Source organism: Stegodyphus dumicola, chromosome 12 (genome assembly GCF_044657685.1).
Source record: "Stegodyphus dumicola isolate Sdum_Otavi_A_Nest chromosome 12, ASM4465768v1".
Taxonomy (NCBI): domain Eukaryota; kingdom Metazoa; phylum Arthropoda; class Arachnida; order Araneae; family Eresidae; genus Stegodyphus; species Stegodyphus dumicola.
The window spans coordinates 38,031,125-38,054,592 of NC_140779.1; the positions used below are offsets into that span (position 1 = coordinate 38,031,125).

The window sequence follows — 23,468 nt, forward strand, 5'->3', positions numbered from 1 at the left end:
ATAAACAGAAGAGAAATCCGTAAACATATAACGTAAAAAAAAAAAAAAAAAAAAAAACCACTATCTCATCATTTGGCCTCTAACTCTTCACAATGCCTCTTCACCTCAGAGGCCTCACAACGTAGGGCATTTTCCGATGTTGTCTATTTCTTCATTTAAGCTGCAAAGTGTATAGTTTAGGCTGGTTAGGAAGCCAACACGATAGAGATGGTTTGCCAAGCAGTTATGAACAGTTTCAAAACCTACACCTGGGCTCAGCTTATTCCCCGTGTTTTGTCTGGCAATTGCTTTCCAAAATGCTGCTTCATCTCTTCGTTAAGACTCGCGTCATAAGTTTACTTCTCCATTTTTGTTTCAAAATTTACGAATGTATAATTTTGCAGAGTGGTAAGAACAATTTGTAGATATAATTTCGATTTTTTTTTTTTTTTTAAAGTTTAGCGGTTGGATCGCTACTATAAAGGCTACAATGACCGATATAAATTAACCGTTAACTGTATAGTGGAAGTTTTGGTCCTGTATAGTGGAACTGGTAAAAATTGTAATTTTTTTTTTTTTTTTTTTTAATAATCGGCTGTAAGTGATAGTTAGCTCTGCAACCAATGCTCTTTTATTCTGTTTCCAGTATTTAATGTGTAACTATGTAAACGAAGTCTCAAAATTCAGTTTATTAAGATACTTTATTATCAAAACTTACTTTATTATTAATTATATTTATTACTACCGGGGATTTGTAGAAATACTAAAATATATAGAGATATAAGACAAACTGGTTAGTAACTCTTGCTGATTTTAAATGTGAATTTCTATAGGTTTAATTTTAGTTAGCTCTGATTTTCAGTATGCTTCTATTTAAAAAACTTCATTATCTCCCTTCTAATATCCCTTCTAATGAGTAATTTATTGCCATCGTGGTAATGGAATAATTGTACAAAGCGGCCGAGAGCATAACTCAGAATCAGGGCCAACACTAAACATTTTGCTGCTCATTGCAGTACTCCTTCATCGAATTCTAAATCCAATTGCACCCTGAAAGTCTAAAGATGTTCTGCTGCCCAAATCCTCTTAAAAATTCTAAAAATTTTGAAATCCCAGTTTTGTTGCTCTGTGTTTCTTTTAAATTCTCAAACTTTTGCCGCCGGTTGCATCACCCCTGGGGTTCGTCTTGCCCAGGATGTGCACCAGCGGCTGATCGACAGTGTATCTTTCAGAAGGGAAGAGCAACCGACAATTACAAATAATCGTGTTTCCTCCGAAATTTGTGTTCAGGCGCAAAGATATGGAAATTTTACTGCGCTAACCATCGCTCTGATCACGTTCTGTCAACGATAATATATGGCAAATGCATAATGTCTGTTCAACAATAAAATAATTTGTTTCATACATGTCGTATTTTCATACCTGAAAATTCTCATTGTAAATTTAAAATGCACTCTTTTTGTTCAGATGAAATGCTTTTCCGTTATTTTGTAATAAAAATATACATACGCGCTTTTTATTTAAATACGATTTCTTTAAAGTTTGATTTTGTAAAGTGACATCCGCTATTTTGAGAACATAGTGCAACTCAACTCGTTATGTCGATTTGTTTGAGTAGTAATTCAATCGACCGGACGACAGATGTTAAAAGGTTGGCGCGGGAATGTCAAGTTGATGCATTTCTGCTGCTCTATGATATTTCTTGCGTGTACTGAATTTCCTAACACAGTGATTGCTTTTCGGGTTTAGTGTGCTTTAAACATTATGCATTTGCCATATTAGGTAACTTTTATCGTTGAAGTTTATTAAAATGTTTTTGCGTAGCTTTTTTTTTTCGTGTCATATATTTTATGAATATTTTTTTATAAATGTATTTTGTAACCTACTTTTTTTCTGGTACTACGTTATATGCAGGGAATTTTTAATGTTTATTTTGTGCTGTTGTTACCGTTAGTGCATATGAGCATTTGCAGTTTGTTTTAGTTTCCTAATTTTCCTTAGAACAGTATTGTGACTTATTTACACATGTAAGAAACACTACGCAGAATTAATTTATTTTGAGCGCAGTCCGGCCCTTATAATATGAAGGAGCTGCGCTCATATTGCACAACACATACATATATATATATATGAAAAAAAAATACAATTACATATTAATACAGCGTTTGCCACTTTGATTATTACATAATCAAGTCCATCAGGGCCTGGGGCTTTTTTCAGTGGGAAATATTTGAAAATTTGTGAAATTTCAAATATATAATATGGCCATATTGGGCGAAGTAGGGATGAAACCGTTAACAAAAGCATTAAATTTACCTTTATATCTTTTAATGATAAAATGCTGGACAGTGATTGCCATTTAGTACATTTAAGCAGATGTTAAATGAGCCAAGACAATATAAAGATCTACACACTAAAATTTATTCCTCAATGTTAATCTCATTGCTAAAAAGTTTGCAACTATCCAAATAAACTTTTTACGCTTACCCGGAAGGAAAATGGATAACAAATAAGAAAGTAATGATTAATAATTTTCTATGCTGAAACAAAATATTGCTATAATCTGGGATTTCAAAAAATTAAATCATTAGAACTCTATGTTGAAATTACAAGTCTGAAGCAGATTTTTGCTAAATTCAAAGTATACACAAAATGTTTACAATGCATTTCGGATATGAACTGAAACAAGCTGACTTACTGTTTTGGAAGTGTTATGAAAATCAAATAGGTGATAACGTAACAGTGCTCCATTACTCAGTGATAAAGAGAGAGGACTAGCCATGGAGGCTACGAAGATCAGCTCAAACACATAACTACTTTAACACTTCTTAATATTGAAGGATTTCAAAATACATACATTATACAAGTAACAATAACAATTCTGCATTCTTACAAATTTTATTGAATATAAGCTCATTTTTAAATATTATTATAAATACAATATATCGTTCATAATCAGCTTAACTGTTATTTTTGTTTAATAAGTTGTATTTATAAATTTGCTATTGTCTTTCAAATAAAAGATTTGTATAAGTTAATCATTTTTCCCTTATTTTTGAAATAATGCTTGAAATTTAATGTGAATATTTCTTTGTACTATTTTTGTTAAATTATATGTATATATATATATATATATATATATATTTCCTTTTTCAGGTCTCTTTCGTTAGAAGAATAATAGGAAATTTATGTGAACAATCAAATTCCTTCTCATTTATAATTCAGAATGTCTGCAACTGAAAATGCTATCCCAGCAACAGACTGCAGTTCATCCAATAAATTATCAGTGTCATCTAGCAAGAGCCATTTGATACCTAGTCGAACTAACAGCCCTTGTGCAGAGCAGGCAGTTTCCAAATTAAAAGGCTCGGTGAACTCTGTGAGTGAAATGTCTGACAGCTTCACAGAAGCTGATAAACTGTGTGGCTGGGGAAATTTTAGACCCTTCTGTTTACAAAATTTTAGAACACCTCACTGGGTTCTTTTTTGGCTTTGTTGGGCTGGAGCCTTACAAGGACTTATTGTAAATGGATTTATAAATGTAGTAATAACAACAATAGAGAAAAGATATGAACTAAAAAGTACAGAAACAGGACTGGTAGCAGGCAGCTATGATATTGCATCTTTTCTGTGCTTAATACCAATAAGTTATCTCGGTGGAACACGCAGTAAGCCGTTTTTCATTGGAAGTGGGCTTATTATTTTAGCTTTTGGTTCCTTGGTATTTTCTTTGCCATATTTCCTTGCAGGCCCATATACTTTCAGCCAGGAACAGGATTTCCATTGTCATTTAGGACTTCCGAGTTTAAACTATTCAGTGACTTGTTCTTCAGGAGATTCATCGTTATCCAGTTACAAGTATGTGTTCTTTATTGGGCAGCTTCTTCACGGAGCCGGAGCTGTACCACTGTACACATTAGGTTGCACTTTTATAGATGAAAATGTTCCAACAAAAATGTCATCAGTTTATTTAGGTATGTATTCTCTCTCTATATATATATTGTAATTTCAAAAATCTCTTAACAAATAAGACTAGAACAAATCTCTAGGAGATTAGTTTTTGATTTTTTTTTTTTCTACATTTAAGTGCACTGTTTTTCTTGCACTTATATAATAATACATAATTAAAAATTGAGTTTTCAGTTTACTGTGTGAAATGTATTTTTGGCAAGTTCTTAAGAGATATATAATATATAACCCCATTTGTAGTGGGAATATGAGCTAGTTTCTATTAAAAAGTCCTTCATGAAAATGTCTTTGCTTCTAGGCAGATAGCCTTTCATACTTTGCCATTCAAATAACCTGAGCAAACATAATCTTAAGATATATGTCCATGTTTTGGATTATATTTAGCATATCTTGAATTAATGAAAATTTTGGTACATTCTGAGTATCCGCACCCTCCTGTCAAAAATTCGTGAACTGTTGGTGACTAATTTTTCATCAAGCTAAGACACAAAAGACCTTTAAAAAATGGTGTCATAAAGAAATGCATAAAATAGCAATTAAGGTTGGATCCTAGCAGAGCCCACACCCTTAGCGCGGTAACTAATATGGCGCATATCGATGTGTACATGGACAAAGTCAAGTGAGTATGCAATGCAAGTTTGTGCAATTCTTTGATTTTTTTTTAATAAAAATAGGTCAAATAAATTAATAGTCAAATAAATAAGTGAAAATAGGTCGATGGGTACATGGATACCAAATTTTCAATCGTTATTATTTTCAAGTTGGCAATTTTGGGAAACTCGCGAAGCAGTGGGTGATTCTGCACTTTCTCAGTTTGTCGCCAAGGGCGTGGGTTCTCCTAGGATTTTTACTGCAATTAGTTAGCAAAATTAAAAGTAACATCTATAAAAAAACACTTTTTTTACACTATTTCCACATACGCAGCTATCTGTTTTAGCTTTAAAAAGCATCGGAAAATCGCAGAAACTGCACGCACTGTTATCCTGCGATGAGTGCACAGTGTGATTTTGTACTTGTCTGTTTTCTCTCTTCCAGTTGCATTATCTGTTGTTAGGCAAAATGCCATATTTCTGAAGAAAAGGAATTATTTCTTTTTTATCACCAGGCAAACTTCACAATTCCTTACAAGGAAAAAATAATGCACTCCTTGTAACAAGAACACTTATGAATGATGTTTATCTGCTTCACACATGCCCTGCCACGGACATATGGCAGGGCATGTGTGAAGCCATATGTCTGTGGCAGCATTGGTATATAAAATATACCAGATGTTTGTTAATTTTTTAACCTCCTAAAATGCTAAAAGCTGTAATCGTAAGTTTCTGGTGTTTCCTTTTGATTCTAAGTGGCAACACTAACCTATCAATGCTCAATATTTCGCAGTTATAAAATTAATACATTCAAAAGTCGTTAATTCGGACACCCATAATCCGGAATGATCTATAATCCGGACCTCGAAGCTAAAAACTTTCTGTGCACGCGCCGCGTTGACACATGCGCATAGGCGTTTACGCGTGCGCGTAAGACCTCTTACGACTGCGCATTTGCGTGTGCGCAAGTGCAGAATACGTTTTCGCGTGCACGTTTTATGTATAATGAACAGTATAAGCTAAAATTATCTAATTATCTATTTCAGTTAATGTTGATTACGTTGTTCCTTAATTTTCGAATTGGATCCGGCTTATTATTTTTTGCAGACTGTAAGAGCAATACTATAAAAGTAAACTTGAACTTTCGATTATGTCAAATAGAATTTCCGAATCTGGAGTTCCCAAAGGATCGTACAAAACGAAAGTATGTTTCGATGTCCATCCAACAGAGAGGTTAGTGACAGAGAGGTTAGTGAAAACGAAAAAATTTCGATTGACAAATTAGTCGGTATTCTCGGCACAGCAATTAACGGGACTTGAACAGCGGAACTTTGTAACTGAACAAAAAATTATGTCTGTTTATAGAATTAAAGAGAAAGTATTATCACATAAAACGAAGCAACTTAAACAACTTACATTGAAAGAAATGTTTAATAAAGTAAACAAATAAATATTAAGCTTTTTTTGTAAATTTTGATACCCTTTAGATCATAATTGTTCTTTATTTCATAAATTATGGTTTCATATTTTTAATTTTAGAATTTCTGCATGCCATCTTACGTGATTTAAACTGATGATCTGTAATCCGGAAAAATCGATAATCCAGAATCGCCGAAGTCCCGCCGAGTCCGGATTAACGACTTTTGACTGTATACCTTGTTTCAAGGTATCATCTTTGAAGATTTATAAATTCTATTGGGGGAGGGGAGAAAAATTTAAAATCTGCAAATATGACATACGCATGCTGATCTTATGTATATACTGTATTTTAGTCAAAACTGATAATTAAAAGATTATATAATTTTAAGTGTATATATAATATACCTGCACCCATACTAAGGTTCCACACCAATAGATAGCAGCACCAAGCTTCTCCTTCTCTACTCTGTCAATGACAGAATTTCTTGTATTGTAATTGTTTACAATGTAATAATTTGTTTGATTAATTTACAAGTTGTTTTGGATTTAATATTATGTTCATGGAAGATGGGGAGTTTACTGACCCTGTGCTAAGAATGACTAAAAGTATTTTAGTTTCTTCTTATTCTTTGCTTACTTCAGTCAAGTTCTCATTCGTCTCTGTTTAGCTAAAATTTTTATTTTGCCACATGACTCTTTGCCTGGATGTAGACTCCTTGATTTCAATATTGTCGTCTAGCTTCAAAAAGTTACATAATTGTAGGAGTTAAATATGCCACCGAAAGACACCCAGCACGCTTCGTATTTTCCAAAATTCTAGAATGCAGCAAAAATGATGAGAAGTGATCGATAGCTAAATTGTGATATGAGGGCCATGCAATCTCAAAGAGGCTGTGATAAGTTCACACAAAAGGAGAGCTCACAAACACAGGAAATAGAAATGTGCTTTAGGTCAATTTCTTAGTGGAATGGAAAAACTGCTGAATTGAAAGCATGCTTTTATGCTTTAGGGTATAGTCTTCGTTAATTTCAGATGTGAAACTAGGGAATAAAAGAGAGATTTCCCCCCTGGGTTAAGATACAAATATGTGGTTTTCGAACTAAGTCTTCGCAGCTGATGAAAGGAGGGAAAATATTTCTAAGGCCAGTTTTAGTTGCAAAACATTTATCTTTGGAAGGAAAAAAAAGAGGGGGTCCAATTATTTGAGTTTTTTTTTTTTTAATTATAATTGAAATAAGGGCTTTGAAGTGTATCTGTAATGAAATTGTTTAACAGCTCTTCGTCCAGAACAAAATATGTTACAACCTGTATTTACAAGAAATTAAAAAGGGGAGCTTATGGGTTCCGATAATCAAAAGTTTCTGAAGGGCTATTCTTGCTATCATAGCATGAAGCATGCTCTTTATATATATTATCTAAAGCACAAAATATAATAACTTAAAAAATGAAACATAATTTTTCAGCTGAGTCATAGTGTTTTATTTTTCAATTTTTTATTTTTCACATAAGTAACATTATACTAGTTCAATTACAGCATAATGCGCTTCACGCATGCAGAAAGAAAAAAACAGTTTTATCTCCAGTGCACGAGACTGTGTTTTGGAAATTCTAAAGATATGCTGCTTTAAAAATTATTTTGTGATTTTGCTGTTGAATTAAATTTTATGGTTTAAGTGGAAAGAACATATTTAATAAATAAAGGTAACACACAAAACGTTAAAAAAAAGCCCCGTTGGGCGTAATGTAAAATCTGAAATCTTTTAGAATTTTTTTTTCTGTATTGTGTTTCTTACTTCTGTAGGTCTCGTGATATTTTGTGGTTCATGTTTGGGTTTTTAATAATAATAATAATAAAAACTCTCTTTGAAAAAACTAAATCATTTATCAACAATTAACTATGTAAAACCAAGATGAGGATATTGATAATGTTTTGTGATGTCGCATTATCCATTATTAATGGTAAACCCATTGCTTACCATTAATTTTTTATTAATCATAAATGTTGATGTCAAAGTATATAAGTACTGATAACTCTGTCAACATTTTTTAGTTCTAGTACTTTTGAATTATTTAAGATTCTGCTTTTTAATTTTATTTGCAATAATATGTTTAATACGAACTATTAAGTAATTTGTTTACATTAAAATATATTATTATAGAGAACCAGTTTTAAATAAAATTTTATTTTGAGTATGAAATACAAAAACTTATATTTAAAATTTTATAAACTCTAAAATTTTGTATTTTATATTTTAAATTCTTTATTTAAGGAATATTTTACACTATGGCTATAATTGGTCCTGCGATTGGATATTTGCTTGGTGGACAGCTACTGAAAATATACGTGGATTATGGTGTTGATGTAAATGAGTAAGCATTTTATTTTAACTTTTATAATTTTATTTCCCATGTGCAAAGTAAAATATCTTGTATGCAAAAATCAAATGATGATTAATCTCATTTGTTTCATAAATAGAGAAAATTCTTTTAAAGGTCTGTTATATGCAAGAAAAGGTTTTGAATATGCATTAATAATTGATGGGATATGAATTTGTAAGACTTATGATATAAAACAAAATAAAAATTAATATTGATTTAATCATTTTTAACATCATGAAAAAGATATTAAAACCAGTATATGTTACCTAAATATTTTTAAATGCTGTCAGAATGTTTGTAAATTAATTTGTTTCAAATTTAACTGGGATTAAAATAATCCAGTGGAATTACTCCATATGGGAACAGCATAAAACTTCTTAGTTGTCAAGTAAATTTTCGTTTGTCATCTTTCTTATTCTAGTGTAAAACATCAAAAGTGTTCTTTTATTAGATTCTAGCTCTCAAACAGTAAATAATGCATCAAAGGAGCAAAATATATTTTGTCTGTATTCAAAAGTTTATTTTGGGAATAAGTTATGTATTTTGTTTATTCCTAGAGAGTATATGAAAACTTAACATAGAACATAAAATGCAGAACCTTCGAAAACATGCTTGACTTTCAAAACCTACAAAATATATATGCATATGCTTGCCTTACAGAACCTACAAAATACAGATGCATATGCTTGCCTTTCAGAACCTGCAATATACAGATACATATGCTTGTCTTTCGGCACCTACAAAATAAAGAACCTTCAAAATTGCCTAGAAATTTATGGTGATTCTTGTTGCCCTACTTGCCCTCTGTAGTACTTCTAGTAATAATTATTTGGTGTGTTATTTTAACTCAAAAATGTATTGTAACTCGGAAGCGATATCAAAAGTCTTAAAAAAGAATACCCGTAAGCTAAACTACTAACCATTAGATAATAAAGCAAGCGCCTAATTTAATACCTTTGAGTTTATATGCATTCTTGTATTAAACTTTAATTAGAAGAATGGAAGCAAATGCTAATTATGTAATTTGGAAAAGTATTATTTTTAATTTTGTGATACTTTATCTAATTATGTGATTTTTCAGTCTTTATGTTGTAAACAACAATACAACACGAGCTGGAAACATGTAATTTGTAAGTAAAATTTTTAATAATACTTTTTTCTTATCAGCAAATTCTGAAAACGGTAAAATTTATAATTTGAAGACTGTAGCTGCTGGAGTAGTTTTGCTGCTAGAGTAATTTTCATCATGCAGTATTCATATTTTTGGGGGTTATAAAAAAGGTAAGAATGTTCTGGAATGGTCCTTGAAATGTGATTAGATACTGAAAATGATTCTTTGCAAGTCGAGCATTTTAAATATTGTCGATTGAAACTACTATGTATATGCATGCAGAGTTCTTTTTTTTGAAGCCATATTTGTGAATTTGTATTATTTAAAAAATTTAAGAAAATAGAGATTTAAAGGTAATTTTAACATTTATGAATTCTGTGGTGCTTATCCCCCCTCAAAAAATACTTTTCTTTTACTGTATCAAGCTATACGTTACTGATACTTTAAATCTGCTTAACTGAAATATTAATGTTATCTTAGTATTATTGTTCAATCATTTTAACATTTACTTTTTAACTTTTTAGACTTGGTTTATCTCCGTCCAGTACTGTATGGGTTGGTGCTTGGTGGATTGGCTTTGTTTTTGCAGCAATTCTTGGTTTACTGATTGCTATACCTGTTCTTGCTTTCCCTAGAGTTTTACCTGGTGAGTTGTAATTCAGTTAGAATGCTTTGCTTATGTTTGTTTAAGTCTAGGTTTGATATTTATACAATTCATGTTCTTTTGCGTTGACTGTTTATTATAGGTACTGAAAAAGTGAAATCTGGAAAAGTGAGTGAAATGCATCAGAAATTGGAAGAAAGTGCAGCTGCACGTGTGGATTTTGGAGCCAGTATTTCTGATTTACCTGCATCATTTAAACTTTTAGTAACAAACCCTACATTCGTTTTTTTGAGTTTAGCTGGGGCAAGTGAAGGTTAGCAAAGTTATTTTTATTTTTTAAGATAGACTTCTTGGACGATTTTTCATAATTGAGTTATAGGCCCTAATAAATAAGCATATATTCATTTTATATAAAAATAATTTCTTTCGATTTTATTGCTGGTTATATGGATTAAAATAAAATGTTAAAGAAGGAAATAAGGAAGGCAAATCATTTTTTTCTTAATAGTAAATAAACCTGCAAATGACAAAGAGGTTATTACCATATTTCTCTTATAAATGTTATATATAAATTAATATGAAGATTAATTATAGATTATTATACGTTTTACATGAAGAGGAGAAAATATTTGAAAGGCAAGAATATTTTCAAAGGTATATATTTATTGAAATTTTGTATAAGGAATATTTGTATTATAGAGCAAATTGTACAACTTAGGCAGATATTATGAGTGGCTTTCTGATAAATAAAAGTTCTTCCTCTTTCTATCTATGTTAAAAGACTAAAAACTAAAAATGTTTTAATAAAAAAATTTGGAGACTTTAATTGCATAAGAAACTTATTTTTGTTAGTATCATGGGAAATCTTTATAAATGAGTAAAAACTTGCCTAATTTGTGAGAGTTAAAGTTACTGCACTGATCTCAGTAAATTCCTCAGAGAACTTGGAAGATTTTACATTTTCTATGCTCAAAAGGATAATTTATCTTGAACATATAATCTTGTAGTTGACATGACCTTCGTATCCATTTATTTACAAACAGAAAAATGTAGATTTTAGTTATTCTTTTTTATCTCATATGGCAAGTAAAGCTAATGAAATTTCAAGAGAATCTCAAAATATTATTTATAAAACATGTCATGAATTCTTAAAAAGTATATGCAGATGATTTCTTTAGCACATTATCTTAAGTTACACAGCTTTAAAAACAGCCCAGTAAGTGGCTCATTTAAACTCGCCCTTTGTTTTCTGATCTTACCATTCTGGATTAGACACAATTGATAGTTAGTGGAGAAAACTATTAAACATTGTTTGGAATTTTTTATCTGGAATTCAAAATAATTAATTATTTTGGATCCAAGCTTTTAAAATTGAAGATGCTCTTGGCAATCCTATTTTAAAAGATATAGCTGCATTTGCTTCAAAACTTTACAGTTTGCCTCTAAGGAATGCAGCTGCAGAAAGGGTATTTTCAAGAGTCACTTTGACTAAAACCAAACATCAAAATAGAATGTAGTTGCAACTCCAAGATTCCGTACTTTGAATAAATATAATTGAATGAAAAAGAAATCTGCTATGTTGACTCTGTATTCTTAATACTCATGCTTACATATGGCTCAAAAATTTACAAAAAGAAATGAAGATAAGAGATCAAGAAAATGAGCAGGTTGATAAAGAGCTATTAAATTCAATTTCCTCTTAAATAACTGTTAAATAAAAAAAATATGCATTTTTATACGAATTTTCACTTCTAAGTAATAGTAGATTAATCAGAAATGTTATAATAATATGTTCTGTAAAATATATACTATCTATATCTCTCTCTATATATATATGTTTCAGATTGATTTATTTTTAAACGAAGAAAAATTTTATCAGAATATACAGATCAAATAAAGTGGAATAATTCATTGTGAAAAATTTATTTTTCTATAACACTAGATATTTTCACAGAATGTTGGAATATGATTACAATAAATACTTCTGAAGCAATCAATTCTGAAAATGGCCTGTATTTGTAAGAGCATAATTAACATTAGTTCTTTAAAAGAATTATCTGCTAAGAAAATCAAATGGTGGTTGTCTTAGTGAGGAATCATGGGTGATTGTCTTAGAGAGTACTTATTAAGTTTGATCTATAATATATTTTATTCCAAACACTATTTTATTAGTTTTAAAATGAAATATTTTTTATAATTGGTACATGCTATCTAAGCAAAAGGGAAGTAAAACTTTAGAAGTTAAGACATGAATGTCTGTTTATACTTGGAATAACTATCTTATTGTATCTATATATAAAATTCCAATACAACATTATGCACACTGATTTTTCATATTAAAATCTGTGAAAAATGTTCAAAATTTGTTTTTGAACTCGTGAAATAAAGATTATATTGTATTATTGATAGATAGGTGAATTCTGTATAAACAATAGCAGTTAAAAAGTACTTCCAAAACAGAGGGTTATGCACCTTAATACTAATATTGATGATTTTAGTGTTCTACAAATTCTCTTGTTAAACCTGTTTTCCCCCTATTCTATGGTGGTGATAAACTGAGCAAAAGAATCATAGCCTGAGTGCTTATTGGGTACTCAAAGGAAAAAAAAAAAAAAAAAAAAAAAAAAAAAAAAAAAAAAAAAATGAAATTTATTACCCTAATTACAATATTTGTAAGAACTAAACAGACTTAAAAGTCACGGAAAATCGTTCACAATTAAGTAAAAATCGATGAATTAAAGTTAATTCCCAACTTTAAAAAAAAAAAAAAAAAAAAAAAAAAAAAAAAAAAAAAAAAAAAATTAGTGCAAAAGTGCTAATAGTCTAAACTTGAAGAATGACTTAAGAATGGCTTTGCACAAATTAATTTAACAATGAAAACCTAAATTAAATGCAAATTAGTTAAAAAGAATTGGATATTTAAACAATGGAAAATGAGCAGGAAAGTTTAAAAAAATTTTTATCAAGGAGGCATGCTATATTTTTTTAAATAAATGTATATTTAAACATAAGAGAGAGAATTATCATTTACACACTTATATTTACCATTAACTTTGAAAATGGCTTTGACACCAACATGCACATCTGCATAATGCAGTGCAATTTACAAATATCTTTTAAGTTCATGTCTGTGGCTATTGTGCAGTTACCTTGCTACTGTCCAAAACCTGATATATTCCTTGTGGCAATAATTTGCCAGAGAGAGTTGCATATATTCCCCCCTTGATTATGAGAGTGGAGGGGGGTGTCAAAAATTATAGATCCTAGATTTCACATATTGTTTTAGAAAATGTTCAGTAAGTCCAAAATGTACTAAAACAATGCAGAGATGAAAAGAGATAGATCCTTAGGCCAAATATGTGAAGATCGCAGGGACAGATGGTGGAGATAGTACATTCAAGCTGAACACGGTCAGATTTTTTTTTATGCTGGCCCTGCATTTTCTTTCAAAATAATGATACTTTGAAACATCATTGCAGATTAAATTCATTTCCATCAGACATTCTAATGTTTCGCAGTAGTAAATAATGTTCACTATGGCACCTTTCAGCAACCATTTGATAAAGATAAGTCCTCAATGAATAAAGAAAGGGTCAATGAAATCTTTGCAACAAACTCCAAGCTTGAATGTCTGCTTGCAGGTAAAACGAGAATACTGACCACATACAGTAGACAAATGTATCAGAAAATACAATGGGTTTTCCTTATTTTTAACATACTGACACTGCAGGTCCAGTTCACTTATTTCTCAAATAAGGAAAATTCTGTATTCATGTAAGATTTCAGGAATGTTTTTTTTTAAAAATTAATATGTGGTTCTGCCATTTTACTTTTATTTTGAGTAAACTTGTAAAATGTTGCAGGGAATTATTTTTTTATTACTAATCAATAATTCATTTCAGGGGACAAATAAGTTCTGTACACCTCCAGGCATTTATTTTAAGATTGCGTTTAATACAGAATCCTTTAGCATCATAAACTGCTAAAATGGACTTTAAAAATACATTTTTCAAAAAATTTTATATTTTAACCACTTATTGATTTTTATCATTATTTTTTATTTTTATTCTTGTAATAGGGATTTTAGTTGCTGGGTTAGCCACATTTCTACCAAAACTGATTGAATCACAGTTCAGTTATCAAGCCAGTTTTGCTGCATTTATTGTAGGTAAGAAATTTCTCTAACATTTTTGCTATAAAACAATATAAGCAATAGGAAACCTTCAAATGCAAGAAAACATTAATATAAAGAAGGATTTATGACTGAAAAATACTCTTGTAATTCTAATGTAAATATTTAATGTTACAAAATAACTTATTTGGTTTAAAATTTTTTAATGGTTTATATGTTTTTCAAAATGTTTCTTTTAGTGAACTTGCCAAAGCTCTAATGAACTTATCTCTAGTTACCTGTGACCATCCTCAGATTGGGAATATCTATGGAGGAAAATATTTCTTCTTCTTACTCTAATCCCTCTGATCTGAATCAGATCAGATCCATAAGTTAATTCACCATCATAACTTCCAACACGAAATTAGGTCTCTTCAGCAGGAGAATATATTGATTTTAAACTGATAGATTTGAAATATAATGTACTCAATCAATAGAGAAAATAATATGCTAATAAAAATCAAATACAAAAATCATTTGCAGTATTTAAGGTGAGAGTCAACAAAAGTCTTTAACAACTATCTAGGGTGAAGGTAAAGAAAAAATTCATTACATTTCGGTAGCCAATTAATTTCCATCTACATTTCAATGATTTTTTGCATAATTAAGCAAAGGGAAATAAAAAATTAACTAAATTTGGGATACCTTTTAATATCTTGCATTGATTATGAAATATGTTAGAAAATTATCTTTCATTTTAAAACAAATTTAAAACTGCCATAAACATTCTTAACTTAACAGTAGTAGTAATTCCCAATTTAATGGGAAGTATTAGGTCTGTGATCATACAACTTTGTTGAGTAAACAAATTTTTTAATTGTTTTAGTTCTTTTTGTTCTTTTAAAGTAATGTATTTTTATTCAGAAAGTCCGGCATAACTAAATTTCTAAACCAACAGAACACTTAGCCCTTCCCAAGTAGAATTTACATCAGCTAATCAAGTTAGCTGCATTAAGTTTTTCATGATTTTCTTTAGATGTAACATTAATAAAAACTAATTAGTTTGCTAGTGGAAGTCCTATGAAAGCATCCTTTTCTTAAAACTCAATTCAATAATTGTGTACTAATTTTTAGCATAGCTACTTAACTTTTCATCCGCCAGGTAGTCCATAGTAAATGTCTGAGAATATTTTTTGAAATATCTTTAAGTGCATATGCTTACAAGAATATGTCTTGTGTACTATATGGTGAAGAAATTAAGACACTATATTAAAAAAAATTATTCCAGGTATAAGTACAAGTGGAATTTTGGTAAAATACCTCTTTATAATGGTGGTTTTAGGAAATCTGAGGTTTTGGAGTCAAACCCTTAATCAGAGAATTAATTTAAAATTTTAAAACATCTTTATCTGTTGACTTCAGAATGAGTTTTGGGGATGCAATCTGGAAATAAAATATTTTATGAATATAGTGTTTATGTAATAACGTAAGAATTTTTCTCTTTAATGTATTATTTAATGCTTAAACATTTTTTATTTTTTTTTAACTTTAGGTACAGTAACTATTCCTGGAGCTGGTGGAGGAAATCTTCTGGGTGGTTATATTGTAAAAAGATTCAAAATGAAATGCGCCAACATTATTCGCATTTGCATTATTTTTTCATTAATTTGTTTGGCATTTTCTTTCATATTTGTGCTTCACTGCCCTGATGCTAACTTCTCTGGTGTGAATAAAAATGTTCCAAATAGGTGATTAGATAAAAATATTTATTCTATTTATATTTCATAAAACTATATATTGTGCATCCCTTGAAAGTAGATCTTTAAAAAAATCTCAAAGCTTATATTACGCCCAAGAGAGCATTTTTTTAAATGTTTTATGTAATACCTTTATTTATTAAATATCATGTTTTTTTGCACTTAAATCATATAAAATTCAATTAAACAGCAATATAACAAAATATTTAAAAACAGCATATCTTTAGAATTTCCGATACACAGTCTCGCTCATTGGAGATAAAAATGTTTTTTCCGGTTCATTGCTGCCGTTGCTTTGAAATCATGGAGTTTGCTAATCAAAAATTCACTAAAGTTTTATAAAATTTGAAATAGATAATAAAACAAATTCAAAATTCTGTCTTCCTAGTGCTCATGTTCGGTTGAAGGACTACATTATTCAAAATTTGATGGCTCTAGATACCATTTTTTCACAATGTGAGAAACATTCATGCAAATTCTTCATTATTTAGTTTCTTTAAATATAATATTTGGTGGCAGCAGTTTGAAAATTGTATCAACTGCAAAAGTGAAATGATGCAAAATGCCATTTTTAGACTAATAGCCCTTTGTGTTTTTGCCCCTTTAGGCTAAAAAAAATGGGGGAAGGTTTTTGTTTTTGCTAAAATAAAATCGCAGTTTTTTTCTCAATTCATAAAGGTTAGTTTTTCTCTAATATGTTTTTACATGATCTCGGATATGCAGATCTGAATTTGATATCATTATATTTTCAAACTTTGCATAAATTATAAGTGTTTGTCATGAATCAGTAGAATGGATGAATTATTAAATATATACTGAAAATATAGGTAACCAAAAGTAGTATTTATGAAAAGACAGAAAACTTTGATATATTGCTGAAGCAAAAATGCTTGAAAATGAATAAAGCTCATATATAATTGCAGCTAATTACTATGATCTATACTACTTGACTAAATTTGCATGTTATAACTTTCAATAGATAAAACTATTCATGTGATTGATAACCTAAATATAATTATTAACTTATTTCTTATTGAAAACATTGTAATGTTTATAATCTATTTTTTGTAATGTTCATTTTATGAGATGTAATTAAAGCAGTGGCAGGTTAAAAAAGTAATGAAATTCATGTGCCTTTTTCAAAGATCTTTTAGTTATTTTAACACTTTACCGACCGACAGCCTATTAATCGCTTTTTATCGGGGCTACCTAAAAATGGCCTATCAATCGGTAGCCATGGCTCCAAGCAATTGCCATTTGCTATATCATCTTCATTTTATTATTAGTATTGAGGTACATTGCTCACTTGCGTTAGTTAACCTTCCAGCACGCGCATATGCGCAGAATTTACAACAAATTCAGTTTTTTATGTACATTTTTCGCATGTCGAAGCTGAGATGTCTGATGGTCATTTCTATTCCTCCTTTCTACCCTTCCCCACATCATGGAATGTGCCAACAGAAAAAAAAAAGTCATTTGACTTTTTTTTTAAACTGGGCTTTTGTGCTACGTGGCAGCTTTTTCGTAAAAGTTACGACACGCGCATGGTCGGGCGGGAAAGTTCGGAAAATATTTTTTTCTCAAATATTTTGTAACTTTGTGTTATAAATTGCTATGTATTATTTTAATTTGAATACATTTGGCTCTGTAAATTTTATATCGGTTTAGATGGCAAAACAATATGTGCAACCAGCTGATTTTGGTCGCATTCTTTAAGAATTATCTGATTAAGAAAAGGAAGACAAGGGAACCTTTGGATGGGAGAACAATAGCGATTTCCATTCCTTATTTTCTTTTATTTCTATTTTTTAGAAATAAATAAAAATATTATAGTTAGTTTAAAGTGCATTTTTGTAACCAGTAAGAAGTAAATTTCCTTGCAGAAGTAAGTAATACTAAACTTATGTTTTTTCCTACCAAGGCATTTTCCTTTTTTATTGGCTATACTTGCCTTTGATGAATATTAAAAGTAGCTTTGATTTTAAAATATAATTATTAAATAATAAATTTAAAATTTTCTATAATGAAATGCATCATTGCATTTCCAGCTCACTAACATAAGAAATTAAAAATAATTTACTTACAGTTGAATATGATATCATTTCTATTTTGCAATAATAAGATCAGTATTTTATTTTTTAACAAATTTATTATCAATGTTCACTCATTTCTGTCATTTTTCGGGCCAAAAACGGTAAAATAACGACGTGCGTGTGCTCATGTAAAATTGCCAAGCGCACGTGCTGGAAGGTTAAGTGCGTTGCTTTGTATACTCCCACATTTTCACACCGCTTTTAAAAAATTTACCGTTCAAAAAAAAAAAAAAAAAAAAAAAAAAGGTACTGGAGAGTTTTATTTAGATGATTTATCAGATTGTCCTGACAGTTATTCAGGATAGGGAGAATCTATGGGCAATTGGACATGAGTATTCTGTTGAACTGCTAGTGATTGGTAAAGTTCTAGTTGAACTGCTAGCGATTGGTAAAGGCTCTAGTTCATATATTTCTGAACAGGAGTATTAATTGAAAATAAAATTTCATTTCTGTATAGTTTTTATGGTTTCAAAATTAATTACTCTTTAACTCTATAAATGCATTTACATATGTTTTCTGTTAATTTTGTCAAATGTACCAATAAATATATTAATTAAATTTATATGTAAGGAAAGTTTTTTTGCATTTGCTGTAAAGCTTTATGTCTAGCTTTTTATGCAATAAGATTTCCCAGTTTAACTGTCCAAGTAATATATACTTTATTTCTTATTGTAATGATTCAAATGGGCTTAAATCTTTTGAAATTTTATAACTTTGTCCATTTAAATTATTTGAGTTTTCTTTAATTTCTTTTTGAACAGTGATCACTTCAAGGGTCTTTTATGCTAACTCATTTTACTTTTTTTTTTTTTTTTCATTTTAAAATTGCTGAATGCACTTTTGTTGAATTTTATGATATTTTTTTCTTTATCGGTATAAATTCTTTGTTCTTAATATTTGCAAGACAGTTTGGCTTTTAGACAGTATATGGAAGCTATTTTCTTATCTTTTAACAGAACGGGTGAATCTAAGTTTGTGCTGGATTGTAATGCAGACTGCTTGTGCTCTGATCACAATTATGATCCGATTTGTGGTGTAGATAACACAATATATTTCTCTCCTTGTTTTGCTGGCTGCCAAAGTATTTATCAAGAAAGTGAAAAAAAGGTAATTTATTTGCCATTAAATAAACCATTTCCTTTTTGTATAATTTTAAAGAAATGAAATAAAAAAGTCACATTTGTAGTATAAAAAACTATTCATAGCTGTATGAAAAGTCTCTTTTCTATAATATTACAGTACAAAGTCCGAAATCTGGACTCGTTGGGACTTCGGCGATTCCGGATTTGAGATTTTTCTGGATATTACATCATGAGTTTAAATCTAGTAAGATCACATATAGAAATTGTAAAATAAAAAATATGAAATCTGGATTCATGAAATAAAGAAATGTAAAGGGCATCAAAATTTACCCCCCCCCAAAAAAAACTTAATATTTGTTTCCTTTATTAAACATTTCTTTCATTGTAAGTTGTTTAAGTTGCTTCGTTTTTTGTACTAATACATTCTCTTTAATTCTGTAGACAGACATAATCTTTTGTTTAGTTACATTGTTGAAGTCCTGTAACTGCTGTTTCGAGAATTCCGACTAACCTTGTCAATTGAAATTTTCTCGTTTTCAGTAACTTCTCTGTCATTTTCTTTATTATCTGATAGCGGTATTTTTTGGATCTACAACCATACTACAGATTTCGTCATACATTAATTGATTGATGATTGAAAAGCATTGTCTTCACAATGAAAAACTACTTTTATATCATCTTCATTTATTACCGATTCTCCACATTTTTTTACAAAATCCGTTAATTGGAAAATTTCACTTTTGTTTTGCGATATCCGAAAACCTTTAAAATTAGCGGCTATCATCATCAAATTTAGCTATCCTTCACTATACCTATTTGGCTATGCATCATGAGCTACTCATAGAATGCAAAATACACCCAAAGTAAACACTGAATAGATGGTTACCAGAAACAGAAGGCAAATGCATATTTCATTGGAAGAAATGTATTCAGAATCTCTAGATTCAGATAACATGGAAATAAAAGAAGGTTTAGAAATCCTTAAGCATCTCCTTCCTCAAAAAGCAGCATCAGAAGAATAAACATCAAGCATAATGACCACCTTCCAATTGTAAAACCTTTGTGGTTTCATCAAAGCCTCATTTACATTAAACATATGATCAATGATCATCATCTTGTGTATTTGGCAGTACTGGCTGAAACCAGAGCAACAGCCTAAGCTTTAGAGGTGTTGGTGTCCTAACTTCACTGGACTTTTCGTCCACCCCAATTTTGTTAACAACAAGCCTCCAAGCTGTTGCCATTAGAGTAAGTGTATGAAATTTGATTTCAGTTTGTTCTCTTTGCTTGTCTCCAAATTATTGGATTGACCAATGACATTTAGATGATCTGATAGAGCAGCTGCCTGAGCCCTTTATCATAATAGGAGACTTTAATGGCCAGGGAAAGCAAGGATGCTAATGCTCGAGGTAAGCAGAATGCGCAAATGATTCAAGATCATTGGCTGTGTCATCTAAATAATGGAAAAGATGCATACTTTCATGAGTTTAGGAGAACCTCTCATGCTATTCATCTTGACATCAGAACACCATCCTTTGTACCGTTTTGTATATTTAGTGTTGAGAATGATGCTTGTAATAGTCACCATTTTCTCATTTTGTTACTCTTGCATGAGGAAGAGTTAATCCCATGTTAAGATCTCCTTGTTTTATATTTGATAGGGAAGACTGGGAACTCTTTTCTTTTGTTGCAGAACTCTCAGAGAAGAATGTGCAAATTGATGGTAGTGCAAGTCATTACTAATGTTACTATTCAGGCAGTTACACTTTCTATTCCTAGAATATTAGGAAAATTACAAAAATATTCCAAACCATGAAGTGCTGAAAAGCTGAGAAAAGTTTGGGGAATGTTTCTCAGACACCACTTTGTAAAACCATATAGTCTTCGAAAGAGCCAAAGCAAATGCACGAAAAGTAAGATGACAGAACCAGGTGGACTCATGGATTTCATATGTATCATCAATAATGTCCTCCATGCCAGGTAAATAGGTTTGGGAAAGAGTTAGAAAAGCATATGGATATATAAAGACTGCTCATTTTTCTTTCTACAAAAGGATGGCCAAGTGATTAGCTTTAAAGAAGAAATTGCAAAAACCATTGGTGTGATACTTGTTGCTGTTTCTTCCAACAGAAATTATTCATGCACATTTCTTTCTGTCAAGCAGCGCCAAGAGAAATTCCATTGCATTCAAAGTCTATAAGCCTTATACAGATTTTACGATGCTTGAGTTAAAGAGAGACAGACACTTGGACATTACAGACACCTAGTACTAGATGGCTTGAGTTAGGAAATTTTAAATTTCTGTATTAAAGGAACTTTTTACCACCATTTTAAGATCTTTATACATTGACAACGTTCAAATTAGCAGTTAAGGGGGGGCAGATATGAGACATACAGAGAGGTAATTACAGATCGCTTTGGACACAGGAATGTTAGATAAACAAGTATTTGTGTTTTTGAAACAGAAGACTGTGTGTGCACTTTTGCAGAAAGCGAGGTCTCTATCCCGAGCATGAGTTATATCTTAATAGATCAATGATTCCAGTTTCACCTGAAGTAAAGTTTTTAGGGCTAACATTCGACTGAAAACTGACTTCAACAACTGAATCCTATATACCTTCTTTTTTTTTTTTTTTTTAATTTGCTGCTTTATTGAGGCACTCTCCCTATTTGATGTGTGTCCCCAGGCAGTACAGCATTTTGAAATACCACCGTGAGAAGATGCAGGAATCAACTTCTTGATGTTTTCTACCATCACATCAAAACAAACACTAATGAGTTGGTCTATGGACTACTTTCTGCTGAGCATAAGCATAGGTATGGTAGTTATGTTTCCATATATACAGTTGTATCCAAGTCAACTAGCGATGTTGGATGACATTTGTAATTGATGATGACATGGAGCCAGAAGTTGGTACCATGCTTCCTCAGTCTTGACAACTGAACTAACTGCTACATATAGTGGTTGTAGCATAACTGCAATATGTAGCACATAGGGTGTTGTGGACTTTTGTACATTTCAAAGCCATACCAGAAAAAGTTCATAATTTACACATACATACAGTACATTGAAAGCTTTAGAAACTTTTTCTGACGTTCAAAATCCAGTAGTCATTGAAGTTCTAAAATTAAATTAAAATTTACAAATGTGTGGCTATCATATTTAGTATTGCTGGGTTCCTCATCATGTTGGGATCAGTGGAAATACATGGCGAATATCACAGCTAAATCTGCTCTGTGCAGCCAGCATATTCTGCTTGGAGATACCCACAGGGTCATCAAGGAAAAGGTTTTAAATAAGTGGCAGCTGTGGTGGGATGCTCAAGTCAAGAATAAATTTGAAATCATGAAACCTATAGAGGAATACTGGAAATCTATTAGTAACCGAAGAGAGGAAAGTAATGTTAACCCATCTTCACACTGGTCACTCTAGAGACACAATTGCCTTTTAAGGGCGAGAGTGAACCTGTTTGTTTTTATTGTGATAGTTTTGTGTCACTTTTTAACAAATATTATTTAAAGTATCTTAATGACTCCAACTTGCCTTTTTATAGAATAATAATGCGTAAAGAGGTCAATGCTAATTTATTTTGGTACTTTTGGTATTTCAGTAATCATAAAACATGTCTCATATTTCATGATTTTCCATCTGTTTCACTATCTGAATTATAAATAACTTCATCTGAAACATTCATTATTTTATTACTTCTTTTGATTTTGTAAGTCTGTTGTTGTCTTAAATCTGTGATTGTAGCTATTTTTTATGTGAAAGTAATTAACATGTATTTGGCACTTACAACCTCCACAGGTTGTGTGCCATAAAATCTACTAGTACAAAGGATTTTCACTGTAAAAAAAAAATTGTCACTTCTGAAACATTCACAGGTGATGGTTTAGAATTTAATTAATTTGGATTTTCTTATGCTAATCACAATGATGGACAATGCAGAGAATGCTTAGGCAAGGTGAGCTAGAATACTGGGTTTGAATCAAAAGCTGAAGGTCACGAACATATTATTTGCACTCGGTACACGATTGATCAGGAAGCACTTGTAGTGAAAAAAAAATGTTATTAGAGTTAAATGCTGTGTACTGTAATATGAAAATCATTAATTTCATAAAATGGTAAGTCATTTTTTCAAATTTTGGTTTGAACTGCCAGCAAATAACCTAAAAATTTATTTCTTCTGTATTAAAAAAATTCACATTACATATTCAACACAACATTAATCATATTATTGTTATGAATGAGATTGTGGTTAGGGTGTGTTCACGTCAATTGCAGTTAAACTATAACTTTACATGTCGTTTGTCTAGCAAAATGCCAATTTATAGAAACCAATTAGTAATTTTAATAGAATATTGATAGAACG

At 30.6% G+C, this 23,468-nt stretch overlaps 1 protein-coding gene across 4 annotated transcripts in view; it reads left to right on the forward strand.

The window, feature by feature from the left end:
- The window catches only part of LOC118193645 (solute carrier organic anion transporter family member 4A1-like), a 126,343-nt gene that overhangs the window by 89,990 nt on the left and 12,885 nt on the right, over positions 1-23,468 (forward strand). For 3 of the 4 annotated variants that reach the window (XM_035364763.2, XM_035364761.2, XM_035364764.2), the window contains exons 2-8: positions 3,136-3,953; positions 8,229-8,328; positions 9,973-10,094; positions 10,195-10,365; positions 14,131-14,220; positions 15,716-15,911; positions 18,970-19,120. In XM_035364763.2, coding sequence (XP_035220654.1) covers positions 3,206-3,953; positions 8,229-8,328; positions 9,973-10,094; positions 10,195-10,365; positions 14,131-14,220; positions 15,716-15,911; positions 18,970-19,120 — 1,578 coding nt within the window. In that variant the 5' untranslated portion in view covers positions 3,136-3,205. Of the gene's footprint in view, positions 1-1,605; positions 1,762-3,135; positions 3,954-8,228; positions 8,329-9,972; positions 10,095-10,194; positions 10,366-14,130; positions 14,221-15,715; positions 15,912-18,969; positions 19,121-23,468 lie in introns of those variants that run through there. The other variant, XM_035364762.2, reaches the window with a different exon arrangement.